Here is a 20,644-nt window from a genome sequence, read left to right as displayed (position 1 = left end):
GTCATTGCAATAAATGACTAGACAAATATCTGTTTATCTGTTCTTTATGAAAACAGGATACACTGTTCACAGCTGATCCAAGCTAACACTCTGAAAAGCTTACTATTTCTTTTTTCATTTGTGTAACTTTAGCTCAGGAGCTTCTAAATCATATTTGGCCAAGGCTATACAAATAGAATAAAACAAAACCCCATGTCCTAATGTGCCACACTTGCACTAAGAAAAAAAAAATGAATAATTAAAAATAGGATATTTATATTCAGAAAGTTTTAGACAGGACCAGAATCTGGGCTTTTCTTACAACAGGGATGAAAAAGGCCTCAATCATGTGTGCTAGTTTGAAGCTAGCTAGAATGCTTTGGTGAGAAGGATTAGATCACAGGCTGTGAAAGAGAAACAGTGGTGATGTCTACTTCACTCATAGGCTTGCTGAGATGTATAAGAACAAGAATTCAAACACAGATAAGGAGTCGCTCTCTGCCTGTGCTCTGGGCTGCATTTTTCTCTCTAACCTCACCCTCCATCTCTCTGATTAATCCACTTGCTTCCTAACCCCCTTGGCTGGCCTCCATTCTTCCTTGGGGCACAAGGCAATGTCTGGGGTAAGGTAGAGGGGTGGGAGAAGGTGGAAGGGTGGTTTGGAGCCCCTCCTGGTGACTCAGGTTTCTGGAAGGGCTGTTGTGTTTCTGTATTACCTTTTACCTTATATATACATATTGTAAATACTGGTTGTATAATGTGTGAAGCTGTAAATATAAGCTTCAAATTTCCAGAGCTGGCTGAGTCTAGTCTGGGTGATTTCCAAAGCTGGGGCAGGGAGTAACAGCCAACCACCACAACATGGAAGCAGAACATACTGTTAATGCCAGTGAGAGCATATGGTGCTTGTAACTATTTTAAAATGCAGCTTCTTTAAAAATCAGAAAAAGCAAGAACTACTGTAGAGACAAATGTCAAAAGTGGCAGGGTGAGGTCAGTATAAAATATTTAGAAACAAAAATTTGACTGCGACTGATCAAATTGGTCTTTAGACACTATCCATTAGGGGGAATGGCACTTTGGTGTTCACACTCCAATTCCCATGGAAATTACTGAGCTCTCCTGAAAATCTGGCCCAGAACTTTTCCCACTAGGAACTGAGCCCCCCAAAAAAGAAATTATTTTCCATTAATAAATAGAATACTTTAACTGTTGTTCATACACAATTCTTATAACAGTGGAAAAAGTGAAAGTGGTGCAGTGCCCAGCTGCAGTAAATGTTCTTTCTTACATCTAAGGCTATACCAGGGAGGTGCACTGCAGCAAAAGCATGCTTGAGGTCAATGATTTTTATTACCCTAAAACTCACAGTAAACATATTTCCCTTTTTTTGTGGAATCAGCAATTTGATTTTCAAATTCAAAGAAAGCAAATGACAGGAAGTTGAGGGTGTATCTGCTCTGTGCTCTCACAGATGGAGGAGCAACTGAAAAACAAATGCTAAATTAGTTGGAAACTTGTCTTTGGAGCAGGCTTTTGTTTTGAGGGGGGGGAAAAAAAAAGAGAGAGAGTGTTAAAGAAGTCTACTCCAATACCTTACCACCTCACCTATCATTTTAAAACAAAAACTGGGGTTTGATGCTCATCTGCTAGAAAAAAGTGATGTTTCCTTGAGCTACGAAAGGCAATTAAGTAGAAGCCCTAAGTGAAGCTCACTGTTTATTTGTAAGCTAGCATACCAGCACAATAAATAGGGAAGACAAACAAGTGGAACATTCAGCCACTGGAAGTTATCAGCTGATTCCATTCATGTCCCTAACTGGCTAAGCAAGGGGTGATCTTATTACTGTCTACAACTACCTGAAGGGACATTGTAGCCAGGCGGGGGGTGGCCTCTTCTCCCAGGCAACCAGCAATAGAACAAGGGGACACAGTCTCAAGTTGTGCCGGGGTAGGTCTAGGCTGGATGTTAGGAGGAAGCTCTTCACAGAGAGAGTGATTTCCTATTGGAATGGGCTGCCTAGGGAGGTGGTGGAGGCACTGTCCCTGGAGGTGTTCAAGCAAAGACTGGATGAGGCACTTAGTGCCATGGTCTGGTTGACTGGATAGGGCTGGGTGATAGGTTGGACTGGATGATCTTGGAGGTCTCTTCCAACATGGTTGCTTCTATGATTTTTTAGGATGCAAATGTGTTACTTAAAACAGAAGGAAAGATCATGGGCTGGAACAAATAAATTAACTGTTTTCTGTCTGCTTCATTTCAATGTCCCTTGAAATCATATCATGCTCTCCCTGACATACAAGTATCCATCACACACTATGACTGTATTCATCAAGAACTGTTTGAACAAAGCCAGACTTATAGTATAAAAGCAGCTTGGGAGTATAATATTGTAATGTTTCTGTTCCATTTAAATATTACATTTGTGTTATGAACCACATTTGAGCCTTGTTTAAGCATGCAAATTATCAAACAAAATACGAAAAAGAAAATTCCAAGTGAATTAACAGTCTTTGCCCTATGGGACACCTTTAAACTCATGCAAAACTGCTAACAGACAAAGAAAAATCTGTGTGCATTTCAGAAACGGGTTTGCCAAAGTTCAGAGTTCAAAAATATTTCACTCCAAGGTGCCTTTACATAAAGTCTCAGTAGGAAGTTCTAATTGTGCGTGAGGTTCACAGATGTGGGTAAATCACTTCTCAGTACACTTGCTAGAACTCCATGAACCCCTTCAGACACACTTTTATTTCAAATAAATAGAAACATTGACTAGCTTGTGAAACTTTGTTTCATTCTCCTCCAGAGAAGAACAGTGATCAATCACAAAAGGAAGTGGAAAGTTCTTTTTTTCTTATCCTTAAGGTAGATCCTTAATGCCACACAAACTATTAGAATATACTCTCATTCACCAGTGTGATGGTTTGTGTGTTCCCCACCTCCACACACACTTTAGAAATCACCCAGACAAGACTAAGCCAGCTCTGGAAATATGAATGAATCTTATATGTACAGCTGGCACAATATACAAGCATATATTGACAGTATATACAGTTATAGACAGAAATATACAAATTAAAATGTAATACAGAAACACAACAGCCCTTTCAGAAACCTGAGTCTCTAAGACAGGCTCTCAACCACCCCTTCACCTTCCCCCTACCCCTCTCAACCTTACCCCAGTCCCAAGGAAGAATGGAGGTTTGGCCAGGGGGTTTAGGAAGCAAAGTGGATTAGTCCCAAAAATGGAGGGTGAGGTTAGGAGTAAGATGCAGCCCAGCCAGCAGCACAAGCAAGAGTGGTGCCGAGTGTGTTATCTAATGTTTTTGTTTCTTGTTCCTATACATCTCAGCAAGCCTGTGAGCAAAGTAGACATCACCATTGTTTTACAGCCTGTAATCTAGTTCTTCTCACCAAAACATTCTAGCCTGCTTCAAACTAGCACAACCAGTTTGAGACTTTGGTTCATTTTTAGATAACATGAGTGAGGGAAGACAAAACAGCAACAAAATCCCAGGGAATGCTGAGTATCACATTGAGTGCTGACAACAAATACAAGCAAGCCATTAATGGTAGCAAAGATACAGAGGGACAGAGAGATATCAATCAGCCTTTTCATGTTTTATTCATTCTTAAGTAAAAAAAGTCTTGCTCTGTGTCCAGCTTTTGCCTTTATTAACATAATGTGACCCCAGGCAGTGCATATATCCACTTTCAGATTGCCACCTCAAATAATATTTCAGTTCTGACACGCTAACAGTCAGCCTTAGCACTTAAAAGTTAAAATTTTCTGGTCTGAAAGCAGACAAAACAGATGCTTAAAGGTAGAGATATTCAATCTGTGGTCCACCTGGAAAATTCATTCTACCTGCAATTTATTCTGTCTGGTTTCTTCCTATTAAGAAGCTACCTATTGAGATACACAATGGCAATGCAATATTGAGTGTATCTAACTTACAGAAAAGCTCCAGTTATGTTGCCAGGTCCTTTTTGCCTTAACAACAACTTGTGTGTTTGACTAAACCAACATGCTAGATTTATTTCATAACTGAGTCATCTGTAGTAAATGTTGCTAATGCTGTAGCATGAATTTTTACCAAATATTAAACTCTAATATAGGAAGACTTCCTAGGTTTAAAAGTCCTACTTCTTTGCTAATCAGCTAAATTTAACAGGCACCTGGTAACAGCACAAAAGATTGGATGCTGTTAAAGTCTACGTCTATTACAGTTCTTGTATCAGGTGGTTCTGATTATTGGTAAGAACTACAAATCACCTGTGAATACTTCCAGGCTTATGAAGACAAAGGCTCTGAGGTAGTCTACAAGTACAGCATGTATCAGGAAACAACACCTGCATTAGAGTAGGCAGCAGAAACACAGACTCATCAAGTTTTGTTCAGACCCCTAACACTTCTCCATTAGGACAGTCCAGTCTTAGCAGCTACAGAGCCCACTTTTTTTTGCAAGCATCTACTCACATGTCACTCTAAGCTTGTCATATGCTTTCTAAATGAAAAACCATATGAAAGCAGAGAAGGCTCTTGTCTTTAGGGAGGAAAAATGTAAGGTCAGATGGAATTATGCTTCAGGCCAAATGTAATACTTTGTAGGCTGAGACACTAAACTAACCTGAAGTAGTGATTTAATAGACATGGCTATGGACTCAGCTGTGTTACTTGCAGTCAGCAACAATCCTTAAAAACTGCTTGTATAAATATTTGTGTAAATAAACCAACCTTAAAACCTTTCAGACAGTTTTACTTGTGCAGCACAGTAAAGTTTCCACTGTACAAGAAGGGCTGCATGATCAAACTTTAAGTGTATTTCAAGCACAGTGCAGGCTTGGATATCTTGGAGGATTAGTTTTAATCTACATTTTTCGTTTATTCAAACATCAGTCAGTTCTCTTCATTTGTTTGCTCATTTTCTTCCTGTACCAATCACTCTGCTCTACACTTACTGAACAGTTAAAATTATCTTTTCTCCCTATTGGGCAGAAAGATAGCAAGTCTGCCAAACACATATACATGTCTTTTTAAGGCTTATATCAATATACCTACAAAACCATGTTTTAATACCTCCTGTTTATACAGAGGATGACCTTAAACGAGCAGACACTAATATTTTTAAAAGAAGTTCTCATTATTATTCTCTCTTTGTACTCCATTACTCCCCCACACTCTCTGGGGCATATATTCTGAAATTTCATGCATACCATAAACTATCTTTGGAATGTTACAGTATAATTGTTTAGAGAAACATTTAATGGATGAATAAGCATCAAGAGGCCATGCCTAAGGGAAAAGAAAAGTTAAAATGCTAAGAGCATTTTGTATTGAATGATCTTCTCAGCATGAGGACAGGGGATGGACATTTGATCCAAAAATCTGGTATTGACTCAAGTGATATAAACCCAGGAGCCAGCATTGAGGCATATGAAGCCATCCACCTAACAAAACATCTGCTACCACCCACCTCTTCCAAACGAGACTGCAGTCCCTGTCTAGTAAAGCAATCAAAAGCTGTATGATATTATTGACTAAAAACATTGATGTTATGATAGGGGATTACAGGATCTTGGAAACTAGATAGTCTTTTTTAACTGGTTGCTTAGCTTCCCAATTTACAGCACAAAAAGCAGCACATACACGATACAGAAATGCAACACAAGTAACTGGAAAAAAAGCTAGGCACTGAGTACAGAGACAGCTAAAAAAAGCTGAACATTCTTTCGCTACAGGAAACTGCTGTAGACCATACGCTGTAAATTAAAGCAAACTTTCCTGAATTCCCTGAAGGGCTGCTCCTCCCAGAGATTCTACAAATCCATTAGCAAAGGCCCATCATTATACTTTTATTAGGACTTGTTTAGTGAAGAGAGTTTAAAAATGCACGCCCAACCCAAAATGTATGGTGTAACAGGGTAAAGAAGTGAGACAAATCAGGCCTGGCCTTACATAATTGATTCATATCCCGATTATTAGAGCCCAGCTGAGACAGTTTTTACTCCCAACTCCTCCACCTCCCCATATTTTAAAGCAAGAAAAAGCAACATAGTTACCTCACTACCTGAACTCCTGATCCAAAGAACCTATACTGAGGCAGGAAAAGAACCATGTGCTGACTGCACTTCTCTGGAAATCAAGCAGGTCTCTTAACAGCCGGGCTAAAGAAGCCAAATGTCTTGCAGCCCTGTGTCACAGCTGAGGCTTGTCTTATGATTGGGTACAATCAGAATAACATATGAGCTGCAGCTGGTGCAGTGCAAGCCTCCCTAGCTTCAAACCTCCACAGAATTTTCAGAAAGCAAGTGTCTTTGAGGAACTTCTTTTTCTGTGTAAAATTTGGAGAGCAGGTTGCTAGTTGGAAAACTAAATTAGGAATACTTAATAGCATCAGTCTATTAATCTCACCTTGTTAATGAATTCATGCACAAGTAGCACAAGTTCTGCTATGCAGTGTTCTAGTTCCAAACCCAATGCATTTTCCAAAATTCCTCATCTATTTGTAAAATGTGTGAATCTGAATCATATGTAAAAATATGCTGCTTGATTAAGGCTTTAAGAGATGTCAGTAGATAGTAAAAAGCTTCCCAGATCAATGTATTTGTATCCTACTATTAATCTTTTCCAGCAAATATACTTCCCTACCTTAAAAAGAATCTTCTTTTTGCATGCTTCTCCTTAAATGATGTCAAGAATAGGATATTGTTTTTCATTTCCACATTAATGAAAGACATCTTGGATTAAAGGCCACTTGGATGAAACACTTCAGATTGTGTAGGACAAGTTTTTACATCCTCAAATTTTTGTTTTCTTTCATTTATTAACACAGTGATCCAGATGTTGCTGCCAGATAAATTCACTGGTTTAAATCTATAATGTTTTGCTAATGCCAACTCAAAGGCAGCTCCTAAGATCCCATGGGTAACTTCTGTAACTACTTTCATTGTGTACCACTGCCTCCTTTAACACAAGGTCTGCCTCTTTTGTTACAATGACCATAGCAGAGCCTCTAAGTATGTCTTTGGGGATAGGGTAATAGGGAACACGAAACAGTTTATAATGAAGTCTAACAAACAAGGGTATGTTAATAATTTTCATCCACTTAAATCCAAGAAAATCACAAGCAAATGTCTTTTTACCATAGCATCACAAAACCCAACCTCAAATACTTGCTTCTTAGTGCCTGTTTGGATGTTTCCTGCTAAGCATCCATTAGATTTATTTTAATACTCAGTACACACATTCCTCCACAAGCTGGATTGATTTCTTCCACAGATTAACTTGGTCTCTTTTAGTTCAGCACTGGCTGCCTGCCTAATGAAACAACCTTTCTTTAAGCCAAAACTGTCATCTTCAGTTGCACAAGACACATCTTTCTTACAGATACATATAATGAACCCAATGTTTAATGCCTGAAGAACTGATCTTTTAAAATTATCTTCAGCCAAACTTCAACAGATATAAAAGTGGTCAATACCAAGGAAGATTAGAACATGAAAGCATATGTATTCTGCCACAGGCAGTAATGAGAGACATAAGACCTACTCCAAATCCAATCAGAAGCTTCGTTACATGATGATGATGTGCCCCAAAACTTTGTCTCTTACTGAAAAGCACAGCCTATAAATCTAAGAGTCTGAGAGCTTTAATTAGTTACCAACTGCTGTTAATGACTGAAAAAAAACATCTAAATGAACCTCTTGCTCTACTTTTCTGTTGTAATTTCAGTCACAGCTGAATGCAAAATACCTGTGTCAGAAGTTGCTCCTCAGTCATATTATTGATCCAACGAGTATACCGCTCAGTAGACTCTGGTGGCTCCCTCCTGACTTGGCAACCAATAATCTAAAGTAAAATGAGATAAGTCACATAGTGTAAACTGCTGTAGATCCACATGGCAACAAAACAAGATTTAAAATAAGAATTCAGAACATAGAAATGTCAAGAATTAAGATTATCTGCATAGCACTTACTAGCCTCCTTCTATGTTCATAATACAGAATGTCATAGTTGCTCTGGTCAAATGTTAAACAGTTAACTTTCAAAGGTCTCTAGAACACTAACATTGAGAAGTGTCTTTCCAACAGCTTCAGTCTAGGGAATATGTGAACCCCACTTGCTGAAATTTTCAAAGGAAAATCATCTCAAGGCAGATATTTAGAATGCAAAATTTCAATCCAAATAATTTAGTCTGTCCAATGAGAATTAAAACTTAGATAACACCAAACAATTGTACCAACAGTGCCATAGCCTATAACAGTGCAGGTTACTTATAATTCATAGAAAATAAGGGAAAAAACCCTAATTCTCATTTGTTTCATTCATGGTAGAACAATGCAGACATCCCATTTTGATTCATTCACTGAAGTACTCTATGCCCATCTGAGCAAGGTTTTCTATATCAGTGTGGGTTAAATAATAGTATTCTGAATGCTGAATAACATAATAAATAGCTTCCAAAATATATCAAACAGAATATTAGAAACATTTCATATTATCTGTAACTGCACAGACATATATTAATGCCATTTCATGCAGACATTAAACCATTTACTAATGTCTGGTTGGAAAAAGGGAAAAGCTGAGGAGAAAGCAGAAGTGTGACTATACATAACTTTGCAGCTTGCTACTCCAAATAGTCTAGTCCAACCCTTCAGAGTACTACAGGATTTAATTAGATATGCAAAGTAAGATGATACCATTTTATACCAACTGCTGCATTCCTGTTTTACTAGAGCTGTCTATTTCTCTTCCAGACTTTGAGGATGTGTTCATTCACTGAGAATTAACCCCAAAACACAGGTATCAGCATATCTGAACAGTAATTTCAGATAATCAAGTTCTCTTCAAGAAGAGTGATGAAAATTCTGTTTATTCTCAACCCTAAGTATTCATAAGGAATGTAAGCAGGTTTAAATCTTGCATATTTCTCCATTTACAGAGCTTTAAACCCCACACAGATGTAAGCAGTCAGGCTGCACATGCAGTTATGAAAGCTTTTGATGTGGGAACAAAAGCCCCACAAAAAGGTCTTGGTGGGGGACTGCTGGCAATGAAATATCACAATTTAGAGTAAGATTAAATACAGTCTAAGTAGCAAATAGGAAAAACAAACAGACAAACAAACTCCAAAAAACTCACCAAGCATTATTTGTTTACTTCCTAAAAATAAACCAGAGTATCTCTGAACTGGGAGAGTTTTCCTCAGGGACAGCTGTAAGTTACTATGGAAAACATCCTTATCCTAATGTTCCCTTGAATTACAACTAAATATAACTAAGACATTTTCAGAAGGGTAATTCAAAATTCTTTTAAACTGAGTAAGAATTAGAAGAGTCCCTAGGTAATGCTTTCAAAGGGGGCACTCCACTGATATGAAAAGCTCACAGAAGTTGTGTCAGATGTATGTGTATTCGGTCCTGCAAGGATGCTTTTTATTCAGCGTACAGAACTCTTGCTGGTATTCATGAGCCCAGACCTCATAAAACTTTTGCATGTCCTGTGATTTTATAACTCACACTTTACAAAACCATGCATAAAAGATTTTCAGATTAGAAAAAAAGACACAAATTACTTTCCCCCTCAAAGATACTCTGGAACAACTGAGTATGGAAACTTATGTTTCTTTTTCAAATTGCCTCAGCCTGAGCTGAACAAATACAGAATCACAAACAGCTTTAAGGAGGTAAGAGATAAAAAGGAGAATCTCAAAACTTTTTTCTGAACACCTGGCTTTCCATTAGAGTCAATTAGCAAGACCAATCACCTCTTTCTATGCAACCTGAAATTTAAATGAGAAGCTGGGGACAGAGCTTCATATTTTTCATATTAATTTCTGACCAGTCTCCCAGTTTCATAAATGCTGTTGATAGTTTAAGCAATCTTTAAAAAAACCCCAAACAACAAAAAAGTTGAATCCAGGTGCTCATCTAAAGGACTGTAATCCCCTCAAGTACAGTTGGCGCAGATCTTAACTCCCTATGCTTCCAAAGACAACTGAATAGGTTTGACCAATTACCTGTACAAACACCCAAGGAAAGGTGAAGGCAGAAGGAATAATTGCTATTAAATAGGATCCTTACTGCTCTTTTCTGTATCATACATCACTGTTTGTAATTTCTAGAGTTTGACTTGGATGCTTAGCTGAAATATCCTCCTCTTTCCATACAGTCATATAGATAACTCCACTGCAAAGTCCAGTTTACTTGGCTGAATTATGGCTTCTAAGAATGATTCTGCACTTACTGTTTAAAGCTCCTAAAATACTTTGAGCCTTTTGGAACTGAAACGGTACCTAAATGTGCTATCTATACATACAGCTAAAGCATTTCTTTCCAGAAGGCTTTCTAATTATTCCTACAATTTATTATTTCAATTGCAATGAATTGCTGTTTTCACTCCTCCTCCTCATTCAAAAAAGATCAAACCCATAACCTCCTGACAATTCCTTTTTTTAAAAGCAAGGGAACAAAAAAAGCCATAGTTGGTATTTCCATGGAGGTACCAAACCCATCAGCAGAGCACATAAAATCAGGGATCTCCCTCCTGCAGAAGGTGGTATTGTAAGACATCATTTAACTACATTCTTTACTTACAATCATATCACAGCAAAATACTTAATGCATAAATGCTTGTTACTGAAAAGAGTGTCATTATGATCTTGTAACACAGCAGGAAAATAACTAATTACAAAAGCATAACAAAGTTAAGATTTTGTAAGAAGTGAAATGTTCACACTTCCTTCTCCCCTAAAAGAACAGTGAAATGCTTTGCACAGCACTGACTTCCTGCTTTCTTTGCATGCTCAGAATCAACACCACACAAGATTGCTTTCACCATCATTGTGAGAGATGTTTTACAGACAAATCTCTAAATTGTTGCTGTGCAGTCCAATTTATTTCTAGATTCTCCACTGGAAAAAATCCACAACTTTCTGTTCTTTAGCTGTACCACTCCTCTGCCAAAGGGACTCTGACTTATGACTGAGATTCCTGACTTAGCAGTTGCAAGATAAATATCATCAACGTAAGAGTAATTCAACCTGAGCCTCTGACGCAGCTTCAGTAAAGCACAACTCATGTAACCAGTCACCCACACAATCCAAATTAGAATTCAGAGTGCAGGCAGCTTCCTCCAGCTCCCCTGTGTAAGGTGTGTCATCAGAACAGCTTCACACTGTTTCCCACTTCCTCCATGTACCACGGAATTTTTACATTCACTGAATATTTCCTTATAGCTTTTAAATTGAAGTAAAGGGTTGTTTTTTTTTTTTTACTTTTGCTTCTTCCATAAGCTTTAAATTGCATCCAGAAAAACCTTCCTGGCCTATTTTACACCTATTCAGACTTCCAATGAATACAAGAAACTCTCCATGTTAGAAACATTGTTTCCCATTTTTTGGTGTATCCATTTCAATGCAAAAATGAAGTTCATCCAAGTTTCAACTTTTTGACCTAATTAGACCAGTTTACTTTTATTATTAAAATACTAACTGTATACTGGCTGTACTTAGATTAAACATGTAACATACACAACAAATGCTTTATGCTTCATATTACAACTGGAACCTTGCTGTAATGCAGTATTAATATCACTTGCACAGGAACCAGGAATAGGAACCATAAACAAAGTAACTTTCTGGTTCATGGCAGTTCATGGGAGCAAAACTCTTAATAAGGAGAGGTCCATCTTTAGGTAAGGTAATTCACTTTGTAAGATAGACAATTGCTTTTTTTACATATTAAATATGTCCAGAGAAGGGTGACAATGCCACTGAAGGGCCTGGAACACAAGCCCTGTGAGGAGAGGCTGAGCTGGGGGTGTTTAGCCTGGAGAAGAGGAGGCTCAGGGGTGACCTCACTGCTGTCTACAACTACCTGAAGGGAGGCTGTAGACAGGTGGGTGGTCAGTCTCTTCTACCAGGCAACCAGCAACAGAACAAAGGGACAGTCTCAAGTTGTGCCAGGGGAGGCATAGGATTGATATTAGGAGGAAGTTCTTCACAGAGAGAGTGATTTGACATTGGAATGGGCTGCCCAGGGAGGTGGTGGAATTGCTGTCCCTGGAGGTGTTCAAGAGAAAACTGGATGAGGCACTTAGTGCCATGGTCTAGTTGATTGGCTAGGGCTGGGTGACAGGTTGGACTGGATGATCTTGGAGGTCTCTTCCAACCTGGCCAATTTTATGATTCTATGAAATGTAACTTCTAGCTTATTTAGCTGTTTATTTAATTGCAGTCAGCACTGGGTTCTCTAGAAAGAAACATCATTTATAATTTATGGCAGTAGGAAACAGTGATAGTTAAGAATATTAAGAGCATAAGAAGCCTGTGTTTAGCTTAACTAGAAGCAAATACATTGCTGAAAAGCTATGAGGAATTCTAAAAATGTAAATGGCTTTAAATGAGCCCTATGGAAAGAAGTGGTCAAATATAAGCATCTAGCTTATGCCCCTGTGGTCTTGCCTGGCCTCTACTACACATAAGGACCAGGATTCTAGTATCTGCCCATCCTATCTATATGACCTTAGCCTAAAATGCCAAAATAGCATTATATGTCTATGTTTAAGCACCTAAACCTCTTCTCTAAGAACTCTACCATTTCACATGATTAGGAGTGAAGTTAACCTTATCTAAATAAGATTATTAGAATCAAAGTCACAGATATGTACTTCATGCTGCTGTAGTTAAAACATTTTCAGGAGTTAGAGCACTACAAAAATACTAGACTATAACACAATTGAAACAGTAAGAATAACAACATAAAAGCAGGATAATGGACTGGTTCTCCATGAAACTGGTCACAGTACACTGAATTAACCATGATGATTGAGGCTGGATTTTAGGAGGAAGTTCTTTACCATGACAGAGGTGGAACACTAGAGCAAGTCGCCCAGGGAGATAGTTGAGGCTCCATCCTTGGAGATATTTACAGTCAGGCTGGACAGGGCTCTGGGCAACCTGATCTAATGGAGGATGTCCCTGCTCACTGTAGGGTAGTTGGACTAGCTGACCTCTGGAGTTCCCTTCCAACCCAAGCCATTCCATGATTCTAGGTATGAAATAACTTGTTGATCAATACAAAGTTCAGAGCTATGATCACATTCAGAGGAACCAGGCAGGATTATGCACATTACATTGTACAACAGCACAAAATCCTATTGTGAGCACGTGCAGTCACTGTTCTGTGAGTTACAAAATTGCTCCACTAAAATACAAGAGTGTTTCAGTTATGTACCTGATATTTACAGAAATCAGCATTCTGTACCAGGCAGCAACATCAGCCATCTCCTTACATGCCAGGATTTGTTTCAGCTTTTCACTAGATGTTTGTTTTTAAATGCAATATTCAGGTAGAGGTGGTTCTTATTTTCATCATTTTAGGGTTTTGTGCTTTCCGTTGCACATGGAAAAGGAAGTGGGCGAGAGGAAGCAAAGCTTAAATGAGTTGAGAGTCATTTAAAACAAAACACTTTCTGCAGATGTGGCATTTTTTTTTCCTCTTCTTTTTAATCACTACAACTTCCTTTAGCAAAAAGAATTTTTCTTATTCAGGAGACAGCTCATGGGTCAGGAGCTTCCTGTTGCACCATAGAGGAAATATGGATGAAAAATTAATTGGTCTTCAATTTTATCCTATTTTCCACCCTAGTTTATTTATAAAGGAAATGAACAAAGAGAGCCGAAAGCATAAACTCCCTGTAAGGTAGTAGGTGCTGGGTGCATATAATTATGAGTTCTTCATAAAATATGTCTTCTTTTGAGGAACTTTGGTTTATGTGATTTAATTAACAAGCAGATTATGATACTGAGGCAGGTATTGGAAAAACATGCATTTTCGCAACTTTCTTGTACAAAATAAACTGCTTTCCTCAACTTATGGTATTAAATGAAACATAACTTTCAGAGGTCATAAAAAGTACAAAACTTTCTACACACTGAGAGTATGCAGTGTTGAGTTTCATGCAAGAAACATGACTGAATGAAGTGAACCTCCTAGAAGATAATGTAATCAACTACTTAGAGAAGCTGATGACATCTGATCCTAAATCATGTTCTATGAGAAGAAAGACTATTGGAATAAGAGGCAACCCACAAGAGATTACCTCTGGTGCACAACACCTTTTTCCCCAATGTGTCTGTTTATGAGTGCCCATAGAGGGAAACTTCCTAAACTCAAAAAAGGTAACAGGAGATATTTACCATATCTTGAACATTTAAGAACAGCTTTGGTTAGTCATTCCTATATCTTATTATTTGTATTGTAGTAATTTCCACACATTCCCCCTCACTTGATGTGACACTGCAAACAGATCCTGAAATTCAGAGGAAAACTCAACAGAAGAGTGAAAAAAATATTTCCTCTCCTCTCCAAGTCCAGTGGAGGAAAAAGATTCTTCAAAACACATGACTCCCATGAGGTAATTTGCATTAGGTGTAAAGATAAAAAACACACCCTAGTGTGTTTAAAACATGTTTTTCAAATTATGAATTATGTTGATAGTGCTGATTCCCCAGAGACTCCTTTAAGTCCGATGAATATCCATTTCCACAGATGTTCTTATCTACTAGCAACCCATTTTTAAGAACACCTGTTAAACACTCTATTTGGAACTGATTCAAGTCCAAAGTCCACAATAGAATGTTGCATTTTCAGCACATAAAGAGAAAAAATATGAGTAGTTAAAACCCAAGGAAGCCTGAATTTTCTTCAGTGAATTTCTAGGACAAGCAAGAAGTCAGGGTGGTGGAAGTAGAATGAGCACAGCTGAGCATCACACCACATTCATCTAAAAGTGATGTGGTCGTGCATACAAAATCATGAAGTATGAACATGACATCACCAGACAAACTTCAAGCAAGTATCACTGAAGATATACTGCAACAAATTAAATGAGTTTCAGAAGTCCTTTTTGAAGATAAGTAAGCCCCAATATTTTCATAACTAGGCAAGGTAGGAAGAAGCACCAGGCCTCAGAAGCCCTCAGTGAAAATCTACCACCCTGGGAATAAAGGTCTAAGGGCTCAGTCTCTGTATTAAGGGTAGTGCATATGCAGTCTGAATTTGATGCAAATTAAGTGAACTCTTTGGAAGATGCTTACAAAACCAGACCTTTGCATAATGCCTCAAAACAGTAAAAAACAAAAAAATAAAGGCAAAATATTTGCACAATTTTTATTCTAAACCAAATGTATCTTGGATCTGTAGCTCTGCAAGTATGATTGAATTAATAACAGTTATCACCACAGCAAAGTATCAACAGAAAGAGGAAAGGATCTTGATTTTCAAACACTTTATGCTGCAGACATAGTTTTAAAAAATGAAATATGCTGAATGTCTGCACAAGTCAGGCACTTCTGAGTATCAAACTCCAGGAATCAGAATCGTTTGATGGGGTTATTGGCATGTGGAGGCTGTATGAAACACAAGTTTAATTACAAAGTGGTGTGTAAGTTGGGATGTTTCTCATTTGGAATATTTGATCAAATGTACAACAGACTCAGACTGACATGGTGACTTTGAAAATGCACTGTGGTTTTCCAGAAATACCAAATGTGAGGAGTCTTTAAGGAAGCTGCCTAATGAAAAGCAAAGACACAGCTGAATCCCAGAAGATGAGGGTGCTGTGCATGGAAAGGCCCAATTAAGGAAGACCACTGTAAGAATAATACTCTCACATGTCAAATGAAGAGTTCTTCTCTTCATATTCTTCAATGTAGAAAAAGAAAAGGAATCATATTTTCTCCTCATAAACATACTTCATTGTCACTACTTCAGAACAAATCCTTAACATAACTGCTGCTTTGGTTTCTATCACAGAATCAACCAGGTTGGAAGAGACCTCCAGGGTCATCCAGTCCAACCTATCCCCCAGCCTTATCCAGTCAACTAGACTATGGCACCAAGTGCCTCATCCGGTCTTTTCTTACCATCCATGCCAAAAGAAGATTATTGAAATATTAAAAGTAACTTTTAAAAACTAATGACAACTTCCCAAAGTAACAAATAACATTATTTTCTTGTTAAGTATCTATCCTGGATAGCTTTTCTTTACAGTTACAGTTTCCATGGACTGGACAAAAATGTGGAATTGTTGCCATTCCTTTACAGTGTGCACTATGCAGAAACTGAGTATAAGGTATTGAAGTTCTAATGACCAGCATTGTTCAGGAAAATAGGTCTTTGAAAATCTTTTTCTCCTACACTGAAAAATAAACTGACTTTGAACAATCAACAATTGTAGGCGATCACCTTAGGAATATAATCTCCTTTTCCTCTCTGTCTATACCAAAGATGGACTAGAGATCTACTCGGCCCACTCAGTGGAGCAAATTCCTACTGACAGGGGTAAGCAAGCAAATTGAACTATTCATCTATCCTTCAAGACATGCCAGTATCCAATTAGTTTCTCTTCAATTGCTGTTACATGAATTATTGCTTCCATTAAAGCTAAACTCTTCAGTCACTGCTTGCTAGGACATGTCTGGGCACCACACATTGATCTGTCTCAAACATGCCGAGTAAGGGACACAGAAGGAAAGCTGATGCAAATTAACCAAGGAGAAACAATGATTACTTAATTTCTACACCACAAAGATTTTAATCAAGTTCTTGTCCAAAATAAAAGCATTTATCAAATGCAAATCTATAAGCTATATGCAACAACTAGGAGACAAAACAATGAAAGACAGAGCGTTAAAACCCAGAGCTCAGTAGAAGACATAGATGGAGAAATGATCAACAGCCATTAACTTGTGGCATGCAGGAAGGACAGAACTGAAATGAAGGGACTTACCCATCGCACTTAATAGAGAGGTAATATTTCAACATGATATAGTTACATTTAATGATAATCTACATGCTTATGAACTTTTCCATATATTTATTATCTTTTCACACCTGCAAAACTACAAACAAGATCTACTTACCTACTGCTGCATTCCAGGCTAAAACTGTCTAATTTAAGTAGAGAAAAGGTAGTAAAATCCCTCAAGAATAAAGACTTGGACTACAGAATAATGTTGTTGACCACCTCCTTAAAACAGCAGATGAAGAATAGCAAAGTCACTCTGGAGGCAAATTTGCATTTTCTCACTCCTAATGAAGTTATTATCCATTACATCGCACTACTTGAATTAAATAAGATCTGATCTAAAGCTCCTGAGAGTCTTTTATAGGCAGATATAACTTCAGTCTGCCCATCTTCCAAGATGACCAGAAGCTGTGAAATCATTGTGAGAGCAGATCCAAGCCCTGCTACTGCTGTTGTAAGGCAGGAAATGCTAGCTAGAGTTCAGCACTGCTCTAATCACAGCTACAGTTTTCAGATGGAGCAAGCTTCTGTCTGCTAACCCCCCACCGTGAAGATGTACTTCTAATACAGCATATATGTAACATCATACTGTGATCTAAATATGCTGAATAGCTCAGGAACACCTTTAGACCTCAGGTCAACTCTTAATGAACATACTAAAGACTTGTAACTCCACTAGAACAGTAAAACATGTAATAAACTGTTCCTTTGTATGGGTTCCAGTAAAAAGAAAAAGAAAAAATACCAGGAGCAGTTATGTGACAATTAATACAAGTTTTAGAGCTGCTGAATTCCAAGTAGTACTATGTAATGAAAGACTGTTTTAGGAACAAGACACAGGTACAGTAAACATGCACTGTCTTGATGGCTCTAGCCATACAAACAAGGATGCCTCATTCATTAGATAGAATAAGTCCAAGTGCAATGTAATGACCAGATTCAATAATAACAATTTTGACTTCCAAGAGAAAGCACACAAGAGGAAGCACAGCATGTAGTCTGAAAGGTAATCTGCTATTTTCAGGACTACTCTAATATTAGACTAATAAAAAGACAGAGCAAACAAAAGGCTTTAAGATCTTTCAGAGGTGACTAAACTCCATTGGAATGTGGAATGTAAAAATCACTACACACTGAGGATTGCCAATACTCTCAAACTGCTACTGTTGACTGCCAATGTCTAAAGTGGCCTCCCTCTTTTTCTTCCAATTTTTATTCACAAACTCATGCTCTCTTTCATCATGAAACAGCCTGGCCTGGCACAAGACAGATAAAACAATCTTCTGCCTTTATTCCAGACTTGTGATGATAAGCAGGAACAAACCCCCCATATTAATGTGATATATTATGGCACAGCTGCTCAATAAAATGCTGCATGGAAAAGTTCTGTTGTATGAGCCAGTGTTCTAGTGAGTGATGCTGCACTGGAATCTTATGACAAGAGTTTCTGCAGGTTCAGTTACACACCTGGATAGGAGATGGAAACAGTTGTCTGTTTTTTTTTTCTACTAGTTGTGTACACAGCGTCTTAAATGTGCAGCAAAACAAATCACTTAGAACACACTATTTACACACAGTGCGCTCTCTGTATACAAAACAATCAGTGCACACTCTGACTTAAAGAGCTGCTCTGATATGCAAGATAGCATATGAAAACTGCTTCAGACTACCTAGAATTACCTCCCTCCTGCCAAGGATGAGAGCTATGGAAGTTACTGACAGATGATATGAGAAGGTCTATTAATCTTTTTGCACTCAGAACACAACAAAGCTGAACAGCTGCTAAACCATTCCCACAGAAGTGCCCTCGTGGATTAATTCACATAAAACCCTGTTTCTTGACAGTGTAAAACTAGTTGAAACATTGTCAATCTTTGGGTGTTCTGAAAAAAGAATCAGATCTCATTATCATGACAGCCATAATACTTTGAATGCTGAATCTTGAAAGTTCCATCCTACATGAATCACTGTACTTTCATTTTAATTAGACCTGCAAGAGAGGACCTACTCATTAGTACCTACTCATAGAGGTTGGACTGGATGATCTTGGAGGTCTCTTCCAGCCTGGTTGATTCTATGATTCTATGATGTCAAGAAAATCTTTACATTAAGTTTCAGATGCTGATTTAAAGGCTTAGGTGGAAGGTCAAAGAACTGATATTTTAGTCACAGAAAAGAGAAAGTGAAATGACTCAAAATAGTGTTCAGTAAGCAAAAATGGAAACGATGCAGGGGGAAGTAAATGTGTCTTTCCCGCACGTAACAGAACTATGTAGCAGTCTGGGCAAGTAGAACAGCACAGGGCACAGTGATAATACACAAAGCTTGTCTACCAGACTACATCAAAAAACGTGTCTAGATATAAATTAAAAAAATAAATGAAAAGCCAAACACAACAACAACCAAAACCAACAAAACACCAACTTGGTTTCTGAGCAAGCTTCCGTGGGAGTAGGGAAGAGACACAGAACGCTCTTGGCCTGGAGATGTGCCTTAAAGAAAGGCTCAAGCTCAGCTATCTCATTGGATTGTTCCTCTCTCCAATTTATTTGCTGATGGTGCAGTATTTGTTTACAGCTTCCCTGGCGGCAGACGAACGAGTCTGTGAACCAGCGATGCCTTGCCTGGTTCCAAGTTCACTCTATCCAATCAACTAACCTAGAGTCACACTGACCTGCAGAGATATGCAGAATTCAGGCAGTTGGTTAACACTTTCAGATAACGCAATAGTTGTAAGTGGCCTTAGGCACAGCAGCTCTTGATCTAAATCCAAGCTACAGAATATGCCCCAAAAATTGCTTTAGAGATGCAAACCAGTGAGAATTTCTCATTGAAGAAATGCAAATGGTTACACTCAGTGTTCTCTCACATGCATAAGTACCCTACATGCTTCGGAAAGAGGGCAATAATTTTACAACAAAAAGAAAGGTGTTTCTTCTGACACTGGTGCAGACTCACTTCTTATCCAGCCAGTGAAAACAAAAGGTAACGATATTCTTTATTTCCATTGCCCATGTTTTGATTTCAGCTATTGGCAAGATGTGTGAGACAGTGATGAAGACCTTAGTGATTTCACATGCAATTACAGTGTCACAGTATCATCAGGGTTGGAAGAGACCTCACAGATCATCAAGTCCAACCCTTTACCACAGAGCTCAAGGCTAGACCATGACACCAAGTGCCACGTCCAACCTTGCCTTGAACAGCCCCAGGGACGGCGACTCCACCACCTTCCCGGGCAGCCCATTCCAGTGTCCAATGACTCTCTCAGTGAAGAACTTTCTACAGAAAGAAAGAGAGTCAAAAATTTGAAGCTACATGCTGTTCATGTGCACAGTTAAACCGTAGGGGCACACATACACTCAAATTAAACAGTGGTGAGAGGAAGAATAAAGTTACACCATGCCAAACAGACAATATCAGGTAAAAAGTATTCAGTATGGCTGGGTTTTGATTGTGAATAGTACATCTCATTTTGGTACTCTTCTCCTTCCAGTATCTGGAATCCTTAGAAAAAAGAAAAACTGAAATATTATTCCAAATGCTGCAATACTCTTCAAAGCTTCCATAACAGCACAGTGCCTTGGCAAAGTGTACCAGAGACCTGAGCATTGCAGGAACGACACACAATCCAGAGAAGCTCTTTAGTGCTGCTCGAGGTCTCCAAGAGATTACTCACACCACATCTATCAATTTCACCTCAGCAAGCCCACAGAAGGTCCAGGTGAGGGAGTCAGAGTTCTGATGCAAGCACCCAGCAAGGCAACCTGGGAGAATATACTACTAACAATCTCCTCTCTCACTGAAACAAAAGGCTGTGGGAGTTCCTAAAGGGTACTACTCTG

General features: G+C 38.4%; 1 protein-coding gene across 8 annotated transcripts in view; it reads right to left on the bottom strand.

Moving 5' to 3' along the window:
* B3GNTL1 (UDP-GlcNAc:betaGal beta-1,3-N-acetylglucosaminyltransferase like 1) overlaps positions 1-20,644 on the bottom strand; it is a 124,107-nt gene that overhangs the window by 81,664 nt on the left and 21,799 nt on the right. For all 8 annotated transcript variants that reach the window (XR_010303962.1, XR_010303961.1, XR_010303960.1 and 5 more), the window contains exon 6: positions 7,737-7,832. Coding sequence is in view for 5 of the 8 variants with exons in the window: in XM_064150867.1 (XP_064006937.1) it covers positions 7,737-7,832 (96 nt within the window). In the remaining 3 variants the exon portion in view is untranslated. The remainder of the gene's footprint in view (positions 1-7,736; positions 7,833-20,644) is intronic.

This window comes from Pogoniulus pusillus, chromosome 11 (genome assembly GCF_015220805.1).
Source record: "Pogoniulus pusillus isolate bPogPus1 chromosome 11, bPogPus1.pri, whole genome shotgun sequence".
Lineage (NCBI taxonomy): Eukaryota > Metazoa > Chordata > Aves > Piciformes > Lybiidae > Pogoniulus > Pogoniulus pusillus.
This window is presented reverse-complemented; position numbering and strand designations above follow the sequence as displayed.